We start from the raw sequence: 24,161 nt of genomic DNA, 5'->3' as shown, positions 1-24,161 counted from the left end.
AAAGAGGAGCATAAGCAATTTGTCACAGAGCCAACAATATTTGCATTATACAATGTTCGTTAGAAAGCTAAATTATGAAACAAGCTTGAGTATCGGAGAAATGGAGAGATGAGTTCACAATTATGATAATTATGAATCCCGAGTTCAGTTTTAAATATAGACAGATGGGGGAAAATGCAGTGCGATTAGACATGGTCACAATGCCCAGCAAATATGAATGATGTGGCATCGTGCAATCTAGTTTTGTTTGCCAGTAGTCTTGCCAGAATGAGAGTCTGTGTTTTGAAAACTTTGAGGTCATTTTTCCCCACCCCATGGCCTCTGACTTTATCAGTTTCTAGTTCAAGACCAGCAGGTTGTTGTGACTGTTGCAAAGCCGTTTCTCTGGCTCTGAGCTGTCTTTCCTGGTGAAACAGTTCTTGATTGGGCATTGTCACTCTTGGTGGAAAAGGGGCTTTTGAGTACTCTTATACCCCTTTTCCACCAAGGCAGTTCCAGTGCTGGTTCGGAGCCAGAGCCTAGTTGCAAACCGGTTCTTTGTCTTTCGATACCCAAAGCACCAGCTCTGAACCTGGAAAAGCGGTTCGTAAATAGCACCAAAACATTGCTGGGCTAGAAAGAAGAACCGCTTGCGTCAGGGGCTGGGGCAGGGTTACCGTGACCAACAAGACGAACAGAAACTTTGGACCGCCATATTTGAAATAGCAGCTAAACACGAACACGTTGGATTCACCGTGTTTGGATGCAGATGTAGGTTCGCAAAGCCATGAACATCAATAGCAACGCAACGTCCGCCATTGTTGGTAGTTTGTTTAGGCTTGTTCGGGATGGATTGGCACTGCGCGGACCAGTCGGTGCATTGCATCGGGGTGCTGCAGGGGCTACTGAAAAGCAGACGACTTTTTATGCTTTTGGATCGCTCTCACAGTGCTTTGGTGTGTTGTGTGCCGATCGATCGGTCTGCATTGTTACTTTAACATCAGGAATATTCTCCATGGAAAGTTTCAAAGCTGCTTGCTGTTATTGTAACACAAAAAGGTCATTATGATGATGAACGTTATGGATTGTGATGTGTTATGCTGACTTTTGTAACCTCCCCTCACTAGGACTATTACAAGATAATCAAAAACCCTATGGACATGGGAACAATCAAGAAACGCTTAGAGAACAGTTACTACATCAATGCCCAAGAATGTATTCAAGACTTCAACACCATGTTTACTAACTGCTACATTTACAATAAGGTACTGGTTCACATTTCTGCACCCATTATTCACAAGGGAATGAAGTGGTGTGTTTGGGCGTGTGGTTAATGGTATGTGTTGCCCCTGCAGCCTGGGGATGACATAGTCTTAATGGCAGAAGCAATGGAGAAGGTGTTCCTCCACAAGATTTCAGAGATGCCCCAGCAGGAGGTCGAGATGACAACCACAGCCGGCAAGGGTCGTGGCCGGGGTAGGAGGGATCCAGGTATAAGTCTCATACTCTCTCGTACCTGAGAGCCACTTGCACTGCTACCCTTTTAGGGATCCTACACAACTGCCATGGCCAGAAGATCATATGCGCTTCTGTCTGTCCCAAGCAGAGCCAAATGACATCCAGCTCCACCTCTCTGGATGTAATGGGTGGAGCTTTGCCTAGTCAAGCTCCACCTCTGTAAATCTAATGGGTGGAGTTGTATTTAACGGTAGGGTGTGGGTAGGGTTAAGGTGTGGTTGGAGTGTCAAGTTCCACCCATTACGTCCAGCGAGGCGGAGCTGGACATCACACTCCACCCAATGGCTCTGAGGTGAGCAGCCTCTCATCTGTCCTGGTGCCCACTGCACCTTTGCACTAAATTTTCATCTCTTAAAATCTGAAACACTCACTGAAAATGAACAGTTGGGGTTAACGCATTACATGTAATGCAAGTTACGTAATTAGATTACTTTTTTCAACTAACTAGTAATGCATTACTTTTTAATTTACAAGAAAATATCTAAGTTACTTTTTTTGATTGACAGCTCTCTCCTGTCCGCATGTTGAGAGAAATTGGGAGTAAGATGTTACTGTAGTTCTAGAATAAATGTGAAAATACATTAATTCATCTCACTCGCAAAAAAACTTCAGTATTCCTCAAAATGAATAAAAAGTGAAATACAACTCTCAATATGATGCAAACCTGCAATAATTAAATGTTAAATAACACAAATATCCGTTATGTATTTAATCCCATTATACTATCCAATGTCTTGCTGCTTCAATGATCCAAATCAACCATACTAATAAGCAAAAATTACTCTAGATCAGTGGTTCTCAAACTGGGGTACGCGTGGTGACGGAGGGGGTATGCGAACAAATGTCTGAGTTTTGGCATTCATTTAATTCTACCCCAACTTAAGGTAACATTAAAACCGAACATGCATTTCTGACAAGCAAAATGCTGCTTCTAATGTAAAAACTTGAAAAGAGGAGTGCCGTAAAAGGTCTAATACATGATATCATGATACATGAAATCTCTATAAAGGTAAAAAAAATAAAAAATACACATGTAAATCAATTTAAGCGGGAAAATATTGTCCTTTAATAATAGAAATGGTGTAACTGCGGTCTAAGTGGATGAGAGTGGGTATGCAGAAGAATGTTAAATGCCCCAGGGGGTACACCACTGTAAATAGTTTGAAAATCACTGCTCTAGATAAACATTTGTGTTTCTTTTTTTATTGCTGAAATGTTGAACTTTTGTTCTACTTTACAGATGGAAATTTAGATTTCCTTCAGCCTGAGGCGTATTCATTTAACTTTTGGTGTGAAAGGGCTTTTGCATTTGCCAAAAATATAACTTTTTTGTATTAAACCAAACAAGCAAGCCCTGCCCAGATTTAAAAAATAACGCAAAAGTAACAATGCATTATTTTTCATAAAAAATAACTAACGTAATTAGTTACTTTTTTAGGGCGATATTGTAATGCCTTACTTTTAAAAGTAACTTTCCCCAACACTGAAAAGGAATGATGCTGTGAATCGCTCTCCTTTATCCTGAATGTTATAGCATCACATTATGATCCAAAAAATGCTTGTTTTAGACATCTCAAATTATCATTTTAATTCCTTTGTATTCTGTTTTATTAGACATGAACATGAAAATTGCACCTGGCCTGGAGTCTTCGCCCACAATCCCTCAAACACGTGGCCTTTCCAGTCTTGCCCCTGGGCCACAAACAAGAGGACCACCGCAGGGTCCACCTATTTTACCTCCCCAGCCTACCATGCAAGCCTTGCCCCCTCGAGTACCCCCTTCACTCTCTACGCTCCCTTCTCTCCCTACGCTCCCTACGCACCCTCCCCTTGCGCCTCAATTAGGGCCACCTTTTTCTATGGGCCCCAGTGACTGCAACCCACAGGTCCCCATGATGACGGCTGTGCCTCCTCTGACCCAAACCGCCCTGCCGCCCGTGCTCATGCAGCAGAGCGCCCCTTCTATTCTACAAAGCCCCATCCCAATGCCTCACAAAGTAAGTTGGCCCGTAACATTCAAACACAGTGTCATTCTTAGTTTTTAGTCTCGCTTCTTTGTCCTCACTCACTTTTTTCATCAGCAGCAGAGAAAAAGTCAGAAAAGGAAAGCAGACACCACAACACCTACGGCAAACGACCCGCTGAACGAGTCCTCGCCTGCTGAGTCGAAGTCAGGAAAGACTCTGCCACGCCGGGATACTACACGACCAAGCAAACTATCCAAAAAGGAGGCACCGGACTCCCAGCACCATTGGACACCCATCACTGGGACCCACAGCCCCAAGCAACAAGAGCAGCTACGCTACTGCTCCGGCATTGTAAAGGACATGTTTGCTAAGAAGCATGCAGCATACGCTTGGCCCTTCTACAAGCCAGTGGATGTGGATGTTTTAGGGTTGCACGATTACCATGACATCATCAAACATCCCATGGACCTCAGCACTATTAAGGTGAAAATATAGCTGCAGGTTCTCAGTCAGAGGATGAGCCACTCTTGCTTTCCATGCTTATTTGTTCAGTGTTCTCTTTGGTTGTACAGGACAAGTTGGAAAACAGACAGTACAGAGATGCTCAGGAGTTTGCAGCAGATGTACGGTTAATGTTCTCCAACTGCTATAAGTACAACCCTCCAGACCATGAAGTGGTGGCTATGGCACGCAAACTGCAGGTACGTGCATACCTCCAAAACACTGTGTACATTAGGGCTTGCATGGCAAGTGTGTTTCTTTTTGTTAGCTTGCTGTCTAGTTGGCTAGTCAGTTTTTACTTTATGTCGGTTACTTGCAGTAGACTATGCTGCATTACCAGTCTTTGTTGTATCTGGTAGATCTAGTGATGCACTGACAGCAGAGTCAGAAAGTAACTTCTCCATTATGGGGCAATATTTGACCCGTTTTTCTAAACTAAAGAGCATGCATAAAGTATACAAATTATTAATTTAATAAAAAAAAAACAGCAGCTCATTACAGGGCACATATGACAATTGTTGATTTTTACTCTTGATATTGTAATAATGATTTAGTGTTGATCAATAACACGTGTTGAGGATATAAAATTAAGTTTTTGTGTTTTGAGAGTCTACATTATTCTGGCTATAGACTCTTTTAGGGCCGACGTCACAATTACATCTCAGAGCTAGCTGGAGGCAAAACAAAGCGAAAACTGGAGGCGGCCAATTCAAACCAGCACAGATCCAGCTACACAAGGAGCTTAAAATATCATCTTGTTGTGATGATGGGTGCCCGAATCAGTGTAGTAGAGGCTCCAATTCGAAATTTTAACACATACCTGCTGTCACTGCCAGACAAAAAAACTACAACAGCTGTGGCTAAACGCGATAAAAGAGCGGACTAGACAGAAACGATTGTCAAAAATGCTCTTGTTTGCAGCGCACACTTATCCGAAAGGGTTAAATAAAGTATTGTCTTTTGTTGTTATGGGCACGTCTAAAGATTTCTTATGCATCTCACGACTATGTTGTGTATGAAATAATGTCTGTGTGCATGTGTGTGCAAACTGACTATATATACTTAATCAATTGTAATTGTATATACATGGTTGTGATTAATTGTGGCTGGAATAATAATGTAGCTGTAAAAATAGTTGTCTGTTGAAATTGAAATATATATAGACATCTTCATGACTAGATAGTCGCGGTGAGTTTGTCTTAACTATACACGTTAACGTTAGATGTGAGTCACTCAACCGGAGGTAATCCTGTCTGATCGTCCATCCTTTGATTAAAAGCATGTGCTGGTCAGCCAACCTGGTTTCGTCCGTTAAAATTAACCTTTTCCAATAACACAAATAATAGTTGTGGTCCCGGACAGTGAATGACCTTACATATGCAGGTAAAATCGATAGATTGGAAAAAAAAAAAAGTTATTCAAACTGGGAATAAACTATATACAGAAAGCGGTGTCTATCACTGAAGCCTCTATGACTTCAGTGTAGCGTGTGTAATGCTCAATGCTGTAAAAAAACGTGATGTGTGCAGATCTAAATGTAATGCTGCGATCTATGCTTTTCATTCACTTTCTCACTGTACTTTAATCGCCACAGTCGAAATAGACTTTTTTTTGGCCCCTTAACTTGATTTGTTGTGGCATTTTTGGCCCCAAGCCCCTGTTAATTTCCGACCCTAATGGACAGAAAAGTGTGAAAGTGGTTGGGAAATTAAAATGTTCATGTTTCCAAAGCCAAATCCGTGAACGGTGCAAAAAAACAAACAAGAAAAAACAGTAATGTTCCACTTTCTTATAAATCGGATGTTCTCGTTTTTTGGAGTGTTTGCACCACAGGAACTAGTAACGCATTTAATTCTAGGAACTAAAGGAACTCGTTTGTGCTCCAGTGACGTAAATATGCACTGGTTGGCCAAACACATAGAAAATACCGGCTACCATGTAAAAATGCTTACTCCACGAACATGGAAAATAGCAATAATGGCATTTATCTGTTGTCTGCAGCATTTTTGTTCTTTTCTCAGACTCGATAATATGTAACACTGCAAGCTGTCATAGGGGATTTAGTCAGATTTTCGTACTCTTTCACTCGCGTAAATTGTGCGTTTACATTCCATCTCCGTTATCACAAAACCCGCGACACACAACAAAAACGGCTCCGAACACTGCGTCCTCCATTCACCGGTTGTTGACGTTTGTAAAAATGCAACCAGGAAAACAGTCCGAGGGAGAAATTGGTTCTCTAGGAACGACTCTGCAGGCTAATACCTAGAACTTTGTGGTGGGAAAAGACCTTATAATGGACACAGGAACTTTCCTATGTTGTCAGAATGTAACATGAAGTGTACATTGCTTAATTCTGAAATGAAGATTAGAATCATCTTATACTAGATCATCAAAATGTTTTCTCTTTTTGTAGGATGTGTTTGAGATGCGTTTTGCTAAAATTCCCGATGAACCAGAGGAAATGCTGGCACCCGCTCCTGCGCCAGTGCTCCACCCGGCTCCTGTCAAGACACAGCCACCCATGGGCACAGCTTCGTCCTCGGACAGCTCCAGTGATTCCTCATCTGAATCTGACTCCTCCACGGATGACTCTGAAGAGGAGAGAGCCCAGAGGCTAGCAGAGCTTCAGGAGCAAGTGAGCAGATATACGCTCAGTTTTTGCCAGCTCGTCCCTAAGAAAGAGGTCTTTCCAAGGACAGGCTGGCTCAAAGATCTGTCGCTACAGATACTGGAAGTGTAAAAAAAGGTTTATACTTGACTGTCCACTGTGAAGACTTTAATCTCCCTATTTTGTTTTTTCTCTTTTGTTGCTCAGCTGAAAGCGGTTCATGAGCAGCTGGCTGCCTTGTCCCAGCCTCAGGCCAGCAAACCAAAGAAGAAAGAAAAGGAAAAGAAGGAGAAGAAGAAAGACAAGTACAAAAAGAAAGCGGGAGTCATGCCTGCACTGGAAGAGATCCTGGATCCGCCTCCTACCCTCAAGCCTCAAGGAAAGCCTAAGAACAAGGATCCTCTGCCGAAGAAGCCCAAGAAGCTGAGGTGAGCTATATTTGGTTATGTAACCACATTTTAGGCTAGAATGCGTCCAAAATTACATGGTTTAATCACTTCTATCAATGTGGAAAGTCTGAGAATTTTGCAGTTTACACATTCAGTGTATGGTGTCACTGAAAATGAGAAGTTCTTGTTGTCTTATGCCCTATAGCAAGAAGGAAGGAGGTAAGGGCAATCGCTCCATGGCTCCCCCAGGTGCTGCTCCACCAACCCTGCAGCCTGTGGTGGGCCTGGATCCTGAGGAGGATCTGGGTCTGACAGGAGGAGCTGCAATGGCAGGCATGCCTGCTGGAGATAAATGTAAACCTATGTCCTATGAAGAAAAGAGACAGCTGAGTCTGGACATTAATAAGCTGCCTGGAGACAAGCTGGGACGTGTGGTCCACATCATCCAGTCCCGTGAGCCCTCGCTTAAGAACTCCAACCCGGACGAGATTGAGATCGACTTTGAGACGTTAAAGCCTTCTACGCTGCGGGAGCTGGAGAGATACGTGTCGTCCTGCCTTCGCAAGAAGAAGAAGCCTGTCGGTGGTGAGGGACTATACAAACCTCCTTTAACATTGGATTGGCCGTACATACACTTGTTTTGACACAGTTTTGTAGGTAATCCTAGAAAAGGGGTGTCAAATCCTGCTGCTGTAGGGCCACATTCTTACAGAGTTTATCTCTAAAACACATGCCTGGAAGTTTCTAGTGATCCTGAAAACCTTGATTAGCTGGTTTAGGAGTGTTTAATTAGGGATAGAGCTCAACTCTGCTGGAAGGTGGCCCTCTGGGAGCAAGACTGGATACATCTGTCCCAGAATGTTGCATGGGATGCATTAGCATTGACTGTCCAAATGTGAAATGTGCAGAAGGTAGTTTTGAGTAATTGCAACACACTAGCTATGTTTACATGCAACCAAATAAATAAGTTAATAATTGGATTCATTGCTCAATCGGATAAAGAAACCTTCATGTAAACACTACGACTGATCCGATTGAGCTCTAACCAAATGAAATTGATCAAATTGGAAGGGTTTTAGAAGACCTGAAGTAATCCAATCAACAGCAAAAAATTAAGCATGTAAATGCTTGAACCCAGCTCTCTTCTCAGTCAGATTCAAAAACACCTTGTGCACGTGCGCAGTGCCAGGACGTATAGATTTACATTTGTTTACATCTTATAAATGTTTCGTTTTTAAAAACTGTTCACTGGAAGACAGTGCATCACCCAAAATCAACATAAGTACCAAGTGTATACAAATTCTTATGGATCGTTGCTCTTTGTTTCTCGTCCCTTAGTTCCAGAGAAGTCCATGGAGGCAATGAGTGCTGCAAAGACAAAAGGCTCATCATCTGAGTCGGGCAGCAGCAGTGAATCCAGCTCCTCAGAAAGTGAAGACTCTGAGTCAGGTGAGCCCTGTAGACCTATAACACATGACCAGCTGCATTTCTAATGCTTTTGAAATGTTAAATGATTCAAGATACTGCAATGCATGAAGAATCTCCTCTTCATGAACTCAGGGATGGCATCTAAGCTGAAGAAGAGGGGGAGAGGAGAAGGAAAGAAGGCTCATCTCCTGGCGGTGGCTCCAGGCATGCCTCAGCCGCAAGTTCCCCATCAACCCCAGACCCCTGCGCTGCAGCCCACTGCTCAGCTGAAGCCGCAGCAGCAGAATCCCTCTCCCGCCGCTTACATGCCTCCTCCCGTCACAGCTCTGGAGCCCTCGCAGCTCCTGGAAAACACCTTTGACCCTCTGGCCCACTTTGTCCAGCCCCTCATGCACCTTCCCCACCATGCCAATGACTCGCCCTCCCCTGTGCCACCTCACCTCAACGCTCACCCTCCAGGAGGCCCAGTGTCTCCTGAGACGCACCCTTTCCTGAACCAGCACCCCATCCTCCCATCCCCAGGTGAGTGGAAACTTCCTGTTTATTACATCAAAAGTACTTTAATACCGTGTAGTTTCCGGATGTACCTGATAAAAATTGCATTGTTGAGAGAAACAAAAACATCACATTTTATTACATTGAGGAATACTATAACATTCTGGTAAATGAAACAAAATGTTTATAAACATTTTAAACACTAAACACTTTGATTCGCCACACTTCACAACAAATGCTTTACATTTAATGGTATACAGAACAGGAACGTAAAATACAAGTATAAAACAAACAAATTACAGTGGCGTTTATTTTAAACACCTAAATAAATTTGTTACAAGTGAAACTACCGGCGTGTGGGAAACATGCTGTACAAAAAAAACTTGGGCTCGCGTATCTCACATTTGTCCAGATGTTGTCTGCGGTTTATGCCTGTTTTGTGTGCTTGACTTCAATTGCCTTATGTAAGTCGCTTTTGAATATACGTTGCAGGATGCTTCAGATAATGTGACCGTATATTACAGAAAATACAGTAAAAAGACAAAAATAAATCTCTTCCATGGTTATAGGATTAACCAGTTTTACTGTTGCTGGACTACCATGCCACTTTTCACACTGCCCACCTCTCATTGGTTCAAAATGTGTGTAGTAGATATGCTCTGATTGGCTCTATTCTTCACTTTCTCTTGCACTTTTGTTTACAAAAAATATTTAAAAAATTGCATGTGATCTATATTGACCCTTTACTTAATCATGTTTTTGTGGTCTTCCTCTCTCTTCATGTCACTGGTCCCCAGCAGCCCTGCACAACGCATTGCCCCAGCAGCCTTCAAGGCCCAGTAACAGGGCAGCCCCGCTACCTCTTAAACCTCCGCAGCAAAGCACACCCCAGCAGCAGCAGCCCCTGCCACAGCAGCTCCAGTCCCATCAAACCCCTCAGCCCCAGCTCCATCTCCCTCCTCACCTGCTGCATCCTCCCCAGCAAATCCGCCAGCGGCCCCTCTCCCCACCCACACTCACTCCCCAGGGCCTGCTCTCCTCCCAGCCCCCACAGATGCTGCTAGAGGATGACGAGGAGCCAGTTCCCTCCATGCCCCTGCCCATGTACCTGCAGCACCTGCAGCAGCCGCCGCCGACGTCACTAATGCAGTCTCTGCAGAGCAGGCCGCAGCAGCCCGGCCAGCAGTCTCTGCTGCAGTCGGTGCAGGTTCAGTCTCAGATGAGCCAGCAGAGCTCTCTGCCCTCTCCGCAGATTCCCATACAGACTCAAGCCCAGCCCTCCCCGCAGCTCTCGCAACATCAGGCCAGACACATGCAGCACTCGCAGCAGCTGAGCTTCTCTCAAGGCCCGGTGCAGACCACGCAAATGCAACCTAGTCAACACAAAGTCTCCATGCCCTCCACGAAAGCACAGAAGATTATCCAGCAGCAGCAGCCACCACAGCATCACTCTCCACGTCAACACAAGTCTGATTCCTATAACTCAGGTAACACAACGGTGTTGTAAAGAAATGGTTCATTTAACAGCTGAAGTTGACTACCATCGCTAATTGTAGGGCTAACAACAAGCTATTTATTTATTGTTTGTTTACTTCTTTTTTGTACTAAAAAGAATGTTTACACTGCAAAATATTATTATATATTTAGTCATTTATTTTTGTAATAATTTTTTGATTTTATTTAGATCCTTGAGTTTGCTTGTCATTTATTTTGTGCAAGAAAAATGCTCTTATTTAAAAAAAAAATATATATATATATATATATATATATATATATATATATATCCTGCCACTATAAATAGTTAAAAGTAGTTAGCTATTTTCTGTCAGCAACTTGTAGTGTTGCTACTGTTACAAATGTAACTTCTGTGTAGCTCAACTACTTTACATTGAGTAGCTTGTAGCTGCAGTCTCAGGGCTTCCTCGAACCTTCAGCACAGTCGCCCCCAGCTGATGAGTTTAAATGATGATGATTTTTTTTATTTTATTTTTTGGTATTGGTCAGCACTGTAAATGCTTGCATATTAATGGTGTCTTTATTTCGACAGCACACATGCGAGATAACCCCTCCCCGCTCATGATGCATTCCCCTCAAATCTCTCAGTATGGTTTGGTCCACCAGTCCCCTCCTCAGGTCCCCAAAAAGGTCAGTTCCATTTCCTTGCTCTGACATGGATTCTTTCCAGTGTCCACATATATTTTTGTGATGTGATGAATAGCTTTTGTTTTTTTAAAGATGTTTGTTTGCTCTGTTTGCTTTAGGAACCACAGCAAGTCCCTTCAGCTTTGGGTGGCATTAAAGAAGAGAAGCTGCCTCCTTCACCTGTGATGCGTGGTGAGCCCTTCAGTCCAGCCATGAGACAAGACCCTCATAAACACCCTGAGATCAAACCCACAATGCCAGGCCACAGCCAACAAAGTGAGTGAAACTCCCGAGCATGCAATTGTACTCATCTTCACACTAGTGTTGTCACGATACTGGAATTTCTAACTTCGATACGATACCTTGAAAAATATCGATATTCGATACCATTTTCGATACCACGGAGAAAAAAACTGCCACAATATTAAGGGGGTAATTTTTTTAATTTAAAGATAAATGTAACAAGTCGAGAACATGCGGTATATTTTACATGAACAAAAATATGTCTTGAGGTACTGCATTTGTTGATTTATTTATCTTTTATTAATCTTAGTTAAATGTTAATTGAAACTAACGTTTACTAATACATGTACTAATTAAAATCTAATTAAAGTTCTATTTGTTGATATTCTCATTTGCTTCATAACCAAAATATTTCCAGATATAGGGCCCTATGAAATCCATTTTATTTTTCCCCAAATTCCGTAAAAAAAAATTCTACATTCAATTTTTTCCATTTTAATTTTTCTGGACTCTTTTTTTTTTTTTTTTTAATGGTCAAATTAAATGCTATTAATCTAAAAGCATGTCTAATTCATTAAAATCATGAAAATTATACAATTTAACATTTAATTTATTAAAAGTGTAACAAAAATGACACGTTTAGGGCCGTATGAAATGTTTTATTTTTTTCTCACCTTATGTTTTATTGTTACCAAATTCTGTGTTTTAGCATGTCTATTATTTGAATGCATACAAACTATTTTTATTTATTCTTACAGTAGCCTTATGAAATGTGTTTTCCCCCTCAGAAATTCTGTGATGTGTATTTAAATTTTACTGGATATCAGATGAAGGCACAAAACTATTTTAATTAATTTATATTTGAATTAATGAAAATTAAACATTTAAATTTTTGGCAAATGAAGGGGATTTACTATTAAAATTAAAATATTTTGTGATTATTTCTTTAAAAAAAATTAACAGTAGTAGTAAGTAGTAGTATTATGTACATTCTACTAAATAATATTAATATAGCCTATTTCTGGCACACGGTCTTTAATAGGCTAAGTTAAACCGAACTTTTATTTTGACGGGTTGCCGTGAATACTTCTAAAGTTCTGTGTGTGTGATATGACGCTAGTTTTACTCAAATTAAATGGTAAAATGCTCGTAAAGTGCCTTTCAGATCAGTTCTGGAGATATTGTTGATGTATTTATGTCCTCATTGAGACGGCAGACGCTGAAATCACCGCGAGCGCCACATAAACAAAACCGCAGGTGCAGCACATTCACACAGAGACGCGCAGAACATGCAGGATTCATATTTAAATCCACTTTTGCAGCTTAATATTTACAGATACTAGTCCATATCGCGATTTGATTTAAGTGTAATGACCTACTTTTGATTAATTCATCCAAACTTTGACAAATTCCGTGACATTCCGCGTTAAACTGTAAATTCCGTGTTTATGACTGGATTCCGTGGCGTTCTCTGCATCGCGGAGATCATAGATCCCTACAGATAGCGCTCCTGCTGTGTTCTTTAACAACCAGAGCAGTCGTCTTTCTTCTATTCACTTCACTTTTGCTATTTAACCAGAGCGAAGGAGACGAGTGCGGTCACGTGTGGTGCTTGTCCACGCGCCTTTGGAGAGAAGTGAAAGTGACAGCTCGGCTAGTATCCGTGTATCGATACTTCGGGAAATTAATATTGGTACCGTTCAGATATTTCAGTATCGATATTTATCGAAATATCGATATTTTTGACAACACTACTTCACACTAAGCACAGTGCATACATATTGCTTTTATACAGTAAACAAGTTTATATCTAGTAATATCAGATTTCACCAGAGTATGGTTTTTACAGTTTTTGATTACAAGCATTGCACAAAAAAAGTTTGTCTGAAACAGATGTGAATGAAGTTTTGCTATCAAAAAAGGAAAAAAGCTCTGAACCCCATGCAAAATCACAACTTTCCTTCCACTGAACATCACCCACATACTCTGGCAGAATGCCACAAACAGACAACCAAATTGAAACTACGGTTATACTAAATATAGACAACCTCTGTTCCGCACTGCCAGTCAAATTAGTGGACCAGAACTAAATGTTTATCTTGTTTTAGAAGCAGATATGAAACTACTTGAAAGTTCCCGTCCTGTCATCCGCTCCTCTGAGCAGAGCGTTCCACCGCTTTCCATGCAGGACAAAGAAAAATTCAAACAGGAGCCCAAGACTCCTGTGGCGCCTAAAAAGGTACAGGTGGGTGGAAGGGGACGAATTCATTTGTTATACTTTTCAATGAATACAACGGTTCTGTAATGGTCATTCTACGTTACTATGCCTCATAACGTGTCCTTATTTGGTGCCCAGGATGTGAAACTGAAGAACATGGGTTCGTGGGCGAGCCTGGCACAGAAATCCACCTCCACTCCCTCGTCTGGTCTGAAGTCCTCCAGCGACAGCTTCGAACAGTTTCGACGTGCGGCCCGAGAGAAGGAAGAGCGAGAGAAAGCCCTGAAGGCCCAGGCCGAGCAAGCAGAGAAAGACCGTCTGCGTAGAGAACAAGAAAAATTTCGGTAAGAGAGCCATTCGTAAACTGTCATTTTTAATGACAGAACTGTTTTAGCAGTTTCAAGATGTTTTCTTTCTGTCTGAAGGGGACGAGATGAGGAGGACTCCATTGAGACATCTCGAAGGCCTCAAGAGGAGCCCCGCAGGCGGCAGGAGCAACAGCAGGTCCAGCCACCGCAGCAGCAGCACCAAACCCAGCCCCAAGCCCAGAACCTGGCCCAACCACCCTCGGCCCCACAGCCTTCCCAGGGCCCGCCCCAGTCACCCGCTGCTTCCCAGAGTGCACTTGACCAGCAGAGGGAGCTTGCGCGTCGCCGGGAACAGGAGAGGAGGAGGAGAGAGGCGGTGAGTTACAGCTAGTCACCTCACTAATACATACACTAGCTTTTATTACAATTTTAAATAACGGTTTTCTATTTTAAGATATTTTAAAATGTAATTTATTTCTGTGATGAAAGCTGAATTTTTTGCAACATTACATTACTCCAGGTTTCAGTGTCACATGATCCTTCAGAAATCTGTCTAAAACATTTCTTATCAATGTTGAAATCAGTTATGATGCTTAATAGTTTTGTGGAAACTGAATAGAGAGTTAAAAGAAAAATCTATTGTAACATGAATGTCTTCACTGTCACTTTTGATTCATTTAATGCATACTTGCATAATAAAGACATTAGTTTCTAGGATCAATATACAAAAGGTGTTTACACTAGTTTCTTCAGTCACTTCTCCATAAAAATGTGGATATTTGTGAGTACTATTTTTTTTGTTTTCTTCTCCTCTACAGATGGCAGCTACTATTGACATGAATTTCCAAAGCGATTTGATGGCTATCTTTGAGGAAAACTTGTTCTGAAGAGCGTGAGGAAGCGAGAAACTGCAAAATTGCTCATGGATTCTCCTCTGCACGGACAGAATGAACTCAAAGCAGTAAGGGAAAAAGACCCCATCTGACCACAAGAAACACTGAAGAGGCTGAACTAGCGATGCATATGCTGAGGCCCCAAGAGGGGAGGTTGTAGCTCTCCTTTTGCCTTAGCAGAAAGAGGGACCCTCACACTGGGACGGCACCGCCTCTCCGGCATTCCTCCTGGATTTGCCATTGTGACCATGGCGGGAAAGAGAGGACTCGTATGACTCTTAATTCAGAATATGGGAGCAATGGACAATGTGATCGCCGGAGGAATGCCATGAAATGTACTGATTCTCTGTACTACGGCATCCGTCGACCGCCAGATGTCTGTGGGGGATTAGAAAACGTTTTTCCTGTTTGATTTGGTTTCCCTCCCATCGTTTCGTTTTGGCTCTATCCTTTCCCCCCCCCTTTTTCGCGAGGCAAATGGCAGGATGGGATCGGGGGCACTTAAGATGATCTTCCTCGGGAGAGGAAGTCCAGCTCGCCTTACACCTCTGACTCGTAACCACGACAAAATAATATTCACCAGGGGCTGTGACAAATGACTAAACATGGTGTGTGTTTCACACTGTTATCATGTGCAGATTTTTCATTATGTAGAATCTACTGTAAAAAGGTATTTTCTTAATTACTGTTTTGGTTGATTGGTTGGTTGTACTTTTGTTTCTTTCTTTTACGTTGTTGTTTTTCTTTTTTAAGATATTTTTAACTCTCTTGCCAACAACTTACCCTCTGATGTCTAAGCCAAACACCTGTATCCTTTTGCGCTGATAGCCGAGACTCGAAACGCTTCACTCTTAACATGTCTTTCTAAATATATAAATATATTTTCTTGTTCTCCCCACTCGTCATTAAAAGTTTAGGTAGCCTTGTAGAAGATAAACCCTAATATATGCATTATTCTGACAAGTGTTAATTGAGGACAGAATCATGAAGATATACTTTCATTGCTCATGGTTTTCACGTAAACCCGGTGAGGAGTCTTACCGCGGGCCAGAGAGAGGTTTCTGAGCATCCTTTAGTTTGAATATAATTTAAAGAATACGAGAACTATTTTAAGTGTATTATACATATAGAAGGAAAACACGCAACTCTGCGCAACTAGTACATGCGTTCAAGAGCGTCATGCGAACACCAGGCCATCGCGACGGAGCTCTCAGCTGGTTTCTGCATGACTCCTCTTTTCTTCTCACAGATCATTTTATTACACCTGCGCAGAGAGAACTCTGTATGCTGTGCTAGATATAATTACAAAAATTTTGAACGAAAAAAGCTACAAAAAAGAAAAAAAATCAAACCGTTCTGATTTATCATTGTTCTTGTTCGATAATAGTGGATGTGTTCTAATTCTGTTAGACTCAGCAAGGGGGCGGGGGGCACAATTCGAGACCTTGAATCTTTTCTCTTATAGTGTTTTCTCCAGTGCCTGTATTGTATTGCGATTCTAGTTGGCATATATTATGTTCTTGGGGGGGCGAGGGAGGGGCACGGTTGGACTGGGAGGGGAAAATTGGGGGGTTAGGGGCGAGAGCTTGTGTTTAAGAGACAAAAACGGAAAGTAATCATTTTATATTTTACCCATTTACAATATTCAGGTTTAAATCTAGTTTTAGCTGGACTTCTGAGCAACTAGTTTTTCATTTTATTTTTTATTTTTTTCTCGAAACTGCTAAGAGGACATGTCCGATCGTCATCAATGTGTGTGTGTGTGTGTGTGTGTATGTATGTCTGAATGTTTGGATGTGTACGTCATGTCAGTACAATTGTCGGTATGTGGCTGGGGAGGGTGTTCTTACCCGGAGGTTTCAATCGGAACAACACTTCATTTAAACCATGCTTTGCAAACTTTTTTTGGTTCTTGTTCTTCCTCATGAAGTCCACTTATATAAATATCTATTTTTCTTTTTCTTTTGTTAATTTGGTCTGTAAAAGTTCAAAGAAGAGAAACACTTCATTCCTTCAAGCCTTTACATGCATTTTCTTTTTCCTTGGTAACAGTTGGACATTATGTGCCATAGATTCGGATTTTCCGGAGAATGTGCTGACCTGCAGCTCAGCAGAGAGTTTGCTTTATTCAGGTATTTTGTTATTTTCTTTTTTTTTTTTTTTTTCTTTTGGGTTTGTTCAACATTTTCCTCGATTACTGTTTGGTATGTGTGTGGGCTATCGAGGTCAATGGTTCAATCTGTTATGATCATGAAATAAACTCATCTGTTTTATAGAAAATTAAAAGGAAACAAAAAATTAGCCCGTCGTCTTTTTTATAATTCATCAGCTCTACACCTGCTACAGTATGGTGTCGATTGTGTTGCTGCATATAAGTTTTCACTCCTGATAGGTTGAAGTTGAAATGGTGCAAAGAAACTGATGACTTCATAAGCAACTTGTGAAGTTAAAAGGGTTGTCATACTGTTTGACGCCTTAGAAAACTCCAGGGAAAATTATTAAATGTCAAGTACAGTATCTCACAGAAGTGAGTACACCCCTCACATTTTTGTAAATATTTTATATCTTTTCATGTGACAACACTGAAGAAATGACACTTTGCTACAATGTAAAGTAGTGAGTGCACAGCTTGTATAACAGTGTAAATTTGCTGTCCCCTCAAAATAACTCAACACACAGCCATTAATGTCTAAACCGCTGGCCACAAAAGTGAGTACACCCCTAAGTGAAAATGTCCAAATTGGGCCCAAAGTGTAAATATTTTGTGTGGCCACCATTATTTTTCAGCACTGCCTTAACCCTCTTGGGCATGGAGTTCACCAGAGCTTCACAGGTTGCCACTGGAGTCCTCTTCCACTCCTCAATGATGACATCACGGAGCTGGTGGATGTTAGAGACCTTGCGCTCCTCCACCTTCCGTTTGAGGATGCCCCACAGATGGTTTAGGTCTGGAGACATGCTTGGCCAGTCCATCACCTTTACCCTCAGCTTCTTTAGCAAGGCAGTGGTCATCTTGGAGGTGTGTTTGGGGCCGTAATCATGTTGGACATGTACTGTGAATAATGTCACAGTACATGTTAGCATTCATAGTTCCCTCAATGAACTGTAGCTCCCCAGTGCCGGCAGCACTCATGCAGCCCCAGACCATGACACTCCCACCACCATGCTTGACTGTAGGCAAGACACACCTGTCTTTGTACTCCTCGCCTGGTTGCCGCCACACACACTTGACACCATCTGAAGCAAATAAGTTTATCTTGGTCTCATCAGACCACAGGTCATGGTTCCAGTAATCCATGTCCTTAGTCTGCTTGCCTTCAGCAAACTGTTTGCGGGCTTTCTTGTGTATCATCTTTAGAAGAGGCTTCCTTCTGGGACGACAGCCATGCAGACCAATTTGATGCAGTGTGCGGCGTATGGTCTGAGACTGACCCCTGGCTAATTGGGCCCGATTTGGACATTTTCATTTAGGGGTGTACTCACTTTTGTGGCCAGCAGTTTAGACATTAATGGCTGTGTGTCGAGTTATTTTGAGGGGACAGCAAATTTACACTGTTATACAAGCTGTGCACTCACTACTTTACATTGTAGCAAAGTGTTGTCGCATGAAAAGATATAATAAAATATTTACTAAAATATGAGGGGTGTACTCACTTCTGTGAGATACTGTATATATGTGACCCTGGACCACAAAACCAGTCTTAAGTCGCTGGGATATATTTGTAGAAACAGCCAACAATACATTGTATGGGTCAAAATTATAGATTTTTCTTTAATGCCAAAAATCATGTTCCATGAAGCTTTTTTGTAAATTTCCCCCTGTAAATATACCAAAACGTAATTTTTGATTAGTAATATGCATTGCTAATTACTTAATTTGGACAACTTTAAAGGCGATTTTCTCAATATTTACTTTTTTTTTTTTTTTTTTTTTGCACCCTCAGATTCTAGATTTTCAAATAGCTGTATCTCGGCCAAATATTGTCCTATCTTAACAAATTATACATAAATGGACAGCTTTCAGGTCATGTATAAATCTCAATTTCAAAATAATTTACCCTTATGACTGGTTTTGTGGTCCAAAGTCATATATAGGACCATGTTTCACTCCAAAAACTGAAATGTTGTGTGTAGAAAATAAAGCCAATTTAAGATTTCAATGTAGCCAAATGTAATGTGTATTTCCCTTTTGATTTTGGGGTGAAATGCGTGCAGGACATTTCTTGACACTTTCTGTGCGATTCACCCAAAACTGAAAATCATTTTCTCACCTGTACCTTTTTAAAAAGGGAATGTAGCAGAATATTCTGGACTCGGCCAATATTCACTTTCAGTGCGTCTTTTTCCATAAAAGTAAATGAAACGTTGAAACATGCGTCGCTCTGCCTAGTGTCGATCACATTGTGTACTTAACGGGAAAATTTAATGTAAGGGTGAATCCCTTTTCTTCCCAATTTCGCGTGGTCAAGTAAAAACACGAAGAGTTCAGATGCAAAAGCTTCCGCCTGTAAGACCAGATGCAAGGAGCAACTGCTACAGTGTATCTGATGTAAAGTTACTGCATGCTTACATCATGTTGCTGTACCGGCATCCGGTCAACGATTGCACGCGCTTTCATAAGCCTGCAGCTGGCTTATATAAGAGGAAGGAGTCTGCTGGAAGATGTTTTGTTACAAGAAAGAAGTCTACATTACACATCTCGAGATTTATAGTAAATTCACATGCATGTCTTTAAAAAGTAAAACACACGTGAGAAGTATTTTCATTGTGCATGAAAACACGGCTGAGACTGAGCTTGCTTTTATTTGGACATCTTACAAAACAGGAAGTGCCTGAATGCGTGACTCAAGCTGTAGGACATGGGAGTTAAAATAGAGGTTTTTAGGGTGAGTTTAATGACATTTACACTCGTAAGCAGGTCGGTCTGTCTAAATAAAACTATATGTGAATAGACTAAACCATCTCTTGGAAAATAAAAAGACTTCCAGAGGCTGTCCCACTTTGGTAAACACTAAACTCGATGCTACCGCGCATGAGGGAATAAGCGATACAATGTGAAGATTACAGATTTGTAATGTTTATTTTAAACAGATGATGGTGTATCTGTCGTTTCCAGTGGCGATGTTTTGGATATCAAACCAAGCGGAGTATTTTGAAGAACATCGTAAAGCGAAAGGTTCGTTGCTGACCTAATAATCCAAGTCAATATTTGTATTATAGCATTATATATGTAACGTTATGCAGTTCCTGTTGTATGATCACATCATATTTTCACATTTTTCAGAGGGAGATCTTCCCACCCGATGAGAAAATGCATGCACGTAATCTCTCTTTAATTTGATGCACACTTGTAATCAAACTGCTTTTGGGTAGTTGACAAATAAGTGTCCTGTGGTGTGACAAAAACTTAACATACAAATAACATGAGAAAAATGTAGGAATGCTTAAGATAAACATATGTATAGCTTATACAAGTGAGATGCAACGACAAGTTTTGTTTTCCATGTGCCGTTTCTCATGCTGAAACAGAGGCAAGAGCTGGAGGATTTCAAGGAGCGCATGAGAAACCGAAGGGAGCAGAAGATGCTGAAACAGATGGGCATGCAGTCTGAGGAATGACTATAAAACAACAGCACTACTTATTGCATCATAATGCAACCTTGGGATCAAGCCTTCATGTGTAACATGACAACACTGTAATGCGTCTCCCATAGTGGAAAACATAATGAGAATATTGCTTATGGGCATAATTTAAGAAATAGGTGAGAAAATGTATATTTTTGTAAATATATAAGCTCTATTGCCTTTGAACATTCACTTTCGAATGGTTTAACTTTGTGTAATATTAATTTCTTAATAGCTGTAAAAACACTGCTTCACTGGGAAGATTTTTAGAGCATTTGAAAAAAGCAATAATATGAAGCTGATGTAGGTGAATTTGATCAAATTACCTACATTCCTCTGGAGAACTTGTGTTTGAGCTGTAAATCTATTTAAATCTAATTTTACAGTCTCCTTAGGGTTTCTCATGGCAACAAAGTTTTAAAACTGGATACAGAGAAGTAATCCAAGTGTTTTTTTCATAATAAAAGCATGTTATCAACACAGTTTAGATCTTGTGGCTATACTGAAACTGGATGTTTGGCCCCATTAATTTCCATTGTAATGAATCCGTACATGGTTATGTCTTTATTTATTGATTGACTGATGCAACACTTTTGATAACAGTGAATGTAAACCATGTGTGGCAGTAATTAGTGGATAGTAAAGCGCTATTGGAAGCAGATCTTCTGCTCATACAGATGTTAATTATGTCACCACACCTGTCCCAAGACACTATAGTGAACAAAACAAAAGTAACTAATTATTAATTAGAAACAAAATTAAGCATTGCTTGGTAATCGGTTGGCCTAAATTGGTATTATCTAATTGTGTATTTGTGTATGATTGATTTGATTGATTTGATTTATTTAAGTGTCATACATCATAATGGATGCCCAGCCCACAAGGGCTTATTAGACACTGCAACATATAACAAATCATATTGTGTAAATTTAACAGCTGACAGCTGTTCAGCCTAATTCATTACCTTTCTATCAAAGTTATCTGACATTATCAACATGAATTTGTTCTGACAGTTTAACTCTGAGTCATATTTTATTACCATTATCTAAACGATAGTGAATAAACTGTGATAATGTGAGAAATGTAGAAGGTGTCTGAATAAATGTTGGTTCGACTGTATTAACAACTTTGAAAAGAGTTAACCCCCCACAGGGTGAATCTTTCGTAGCGTTTGTCTATTTTTCCTTTCCACAGGAAGTGAAAAGCGAGAAATTCGAGACTAAGGTGAAATGTTCAACTTGGCTCATTTTCATATAAGTTTACGCTTACAAGAAAGAGAGAAGTAATAGTTTTTATTATCAGGCTTTGTTCATTTGCAGGTTGTGGAAATCTGTGCAGTAGCTATACTGCCTCCTGCAGGCATATACTTCTACCGAAAACAACTCACGAGCTCTGTTGCCCGGGGTCAGGAACGGTTCAGAACGGCCACAGACGATGCAACTTTTCACTTTCTGGGTCATGTTTGCTATTTATTTATTTATTTATTTTTGAATTCATTCATTTATTGTGTGTTAGATCATCTTAGGCCACTCCACAAAGATCAGCAAATCTGTAGCATTTTTTATGGCGCAAATTAGGCTACTCTAGATTATCTAGATTAATTCTAATTCTATTCTAGATTAGAAAACAAAATCTGATTAATACAGCATCACAAAGTTTTGGTTTTAAATGAGCAGTTACTTCAATTGTAAAAGAACTAATTATTGACTTAAAACGATCAAACAGAATATTATTATTTTCCAAGCCCATGTATAAAAATAAACAGGAAGACTATAAAAGTGGAAAATAAATGCTGTATATCTGCCCTTATTTGTGTGCTGTTGATGCAACAACAATAACAGGTTATGTGTATGTTTAAAGTTTTAAATTGGAATAATCTGCTGTTCCCCTGGAGTCACATTATGAAGATGTCATAATATTATGAGGTTATTGGAATTTTAGAACGTTCAGAGCTAAAGAGATGCTGTCAGTGTATGAAGTACTTTTGACCTCGGATCTGACTAGTCTTTGCAGATACGATTATACTCAACACTGTGAGTTTTACACAGTGATTCGCTTTGTACAAAGCACTTTTTGACCACAGTCTCCTGATGCCATCCTATGGCCATTTGTTCATGGGTGATTTGCACCCACATGTAACCACACAAGTGTTGTATAAAACATTTCGGCCATTTGGACCCATCTGTTTCGTGTGGTTGTGCAGAGACAGCAAAAGCAACCTGTCTCGTGGGTTTGGTTATGTTCATTTGGCACACTGTCATCATGCACGAAATGCCCTGAAAGCTCTGATTGAGTTTGTGGGCAAACCGATCTGTATCATGTGGGCCAAAACTGATCCCACTCTGAGAAAAAGTGTAATCAGTAATATAATTATTATGGGCCTAGCAATGGCCTTGCTTTATCCAGGACTTTCTCTTGCTTCGGGGAAATCCTGTCGAGCAGAGTGGTGTGTGACAGTAACGGTGAACCGAAAGGCTGTTTCATCCTTTACGCCACACTCGAGCCCAGCTCCTCACTGCCCAAGCTGTATGGCATGTTTTGGACATAAAGACTGAAGTCTTTCTTATGGGGAGGTTTGGAGCTGCTCTCTGCCTGGTGTTCCTCATATGTCTTACAATGGCACGGACACTAGATAGCCATACAGCTTGGGCAGTGAGGAGCTGGGCTCCCTATTTTCTCCTTTTGGAGAAGTCAGCAGAGCAACGGTGATCATGAAGAAAAAACGCAGCATGGGTTATGGTTTTGTGACATACTCATCGCTCGATGATGCTGTTATAGCCACATCTGTAATGAATGACTATATTCTCCCATAGTGCGGATAAAACAAGACAAATAGAGCAGCCCTTCCTGTTTTTGCATGTTTTTCATATTATGTAATATTTATTTTTAAATAGTTCCCAACAAAGTCCTGCAATCCATAGCAACTGTTGTGTTTCTGAACAACACACAGTGCTGATTCATTATTGAATAAATGAGCTGCTTTGAATAAATCGATTGATCTTGGTCTCAGACCCGAAAAGTCTTGGTCTCAGTTTAGGTGTTCTTGACTACAACACCAGATCCTAGTAAAAAAACAAGTTATTCACAAAGCTTCTTAACACTTAAAAGAGCTCTTAAAGTTAATTTTTTTTTTTTTTTTTTTAAGAGGCTTAAGAGTTTCGTAAGCAGAAGAGAAAGTGGCTGAAAGATGAATTGGGAAAGAAATGTGTTGCAGACAATGCTAGAATAGATCGTACAGAATGTTTGTGACCAATCTTATAGACACGCATCTCTATCTATCTATCTATCTATCTATCTATCTATCTATCTATCTATCTATCTATCTATCTATCTATCTATCTATCTATCTATCTATCTATCTCAGTGATACTGGCCTTCATTTATATAGGTAGTACTTAGTAAAAAGATGGTATTAAACAATTATACTGTCTTTGTGCTTTTTAACATAATTTTAAAGATTCAATGTGAATATATATATATTGCAATATAGCCTAAAAATCTATTACATTTTAATGTAAGGTGAAATTTATCACTATTACCCAGCAAACACAAAAACGTTGTAAAAACGTTTTTTCAACGTTGTGAAAAGGTTGTGATAACGTTTTTCCCCGACGTATTTAATACGACAGATGTCGGGTTTTTTAAACGTTTTAAATACGTAATTTCATAACGTTGTGAAAACGTTTTTTTAACGTTTTTTTAACGTTACTAGGCACGTTCTAGAGACGTAAATATAACGTCGTATGTGGTACTTTCTGGACGTTGGCTAGGCTTTTAAAATATTTACTGGATTTATATACTGGATAATTAAGGTGCCTATAGGCAATATAATTTTTTTTGGAAA

General features: G+C 40.5%; 1 protein-coding gene and 1 pseudogene across 10 annotated transcripts in view; both read left to right on the top strand.

Moving 5' to 3' along the window:
- Positions 1 to 16,968, top strand: part of LOC306856196 (bromodomain-containing protein 4-like) — a 73,686-nt gene extending 56,718 nt beyond the window's left edge. For 2 of the 9 annotated variants that reach the window (XM_079395294.1, XM_079395288.1), the window contains 17 exons: positions 1,107 to 1,244; positions 1,335 to 1,470; positions 3,112 to 3,494; positions 3,582 to 3,947; positions 4,037 to 4,165; positions 6,382 to 6,603; positions 6,784 to 7,004; positions 7,171 to 7,550; positions 8,304 to 8,414; positions 8,526 to 8,915; positions 9,686 to 10,375; positions 10,936 to 11,033; positions 11,150 to 11,306; positions 13,382 to 13,518; positions 13,630 to 13,835; positions 13,917 to 14,175; positions 14,618 to 16,968. In XM_079395294.1, the coding sequence (XP_079251420.1) occupies positions 1,107 to 1,244; positions 1,335 to 1,470; positions 3,112 to 3,494; positions 3,582 to 3,947; positions 4,037 to 4,165; positions 6,382 to 6,603; positions 6,784 to 7,004; positions 7,171 to 7,550; positions 8,304 to 8,414; positions 8,526 to 8,915; positions 9,686 to 10,375; positions 10,936 to 11,033; positions 11,150 to 11,306; positions 13,382 to 13,518; positions 13,630 to 13,835; positions 13,917 to 14,175; positions 14,618 to 14,686 (4,092 nt within the window). In that variant the 3' untranslated portion in view covers positions 14,687 to 16,968. Of the gene's footprint in view, positions 1 to 1,106; positions 1,245 to 1,334; positions 1,471 to 3,111; positions 3,495 to 3,578; positions 3,948 to 4,036; positions 4,166 to 6,381; positions 6,604 to 6,783; positions 7,005 to 7,170; positions 7,551 to 8,303; positions 8,415 to 8,525; positions 8,916 to 9,685; positions 10,376 to 10,935; positions 11,034 to 11,149; positions 11,307 to 13,381; positions 13,519 to 13,629; positions 13,836 to 13,916; positions 14,176 to 14,617 lie in introns of all 9 variants that reach the window. The other 7 variants (XM_079395293.1, XM_079395287.1, XM_079395295.1 and 4 more) reach the window with 6 other exon arrangements.
- Positions 16,969 to 19,551: 2,583 nt separating this feature from the next.
- LOC306849069 (protein PET100 homolog, mitochondrial-like) lies at positions 19,552 to 20,432 on the top strand (annotated as a pseudogene). Its single transcript, XR_013785796.1, has 4 exons — positions 19,552 to 19,578; positions 19,784 to 19,868; positions 19,977 to 20,013; positions 20,222 to 20,432. The product of XR_013785796.1 is annotated as a protein PET100 homolog, mitochondrial-like (transcript).
- Positions 20,433 to 24,161: the final 3,729 nt, after the last annotated feature.

Source organism: Barbus barbus (assembly GCF_936440315.1).
Source record: "Barbus barbus genome assembly, chromosome: 3".
Lineage (NCBI taxonomy): Eukaryota > Metazoa > Chordata > Actinopteri > Cypriniformes > Cyprinidae > Barbus > Barbus barbus.
Note: the sequence above shows the minus strand (reverse complement) of the source record. Positions and strands in the feature narration are given on the sequence as shown.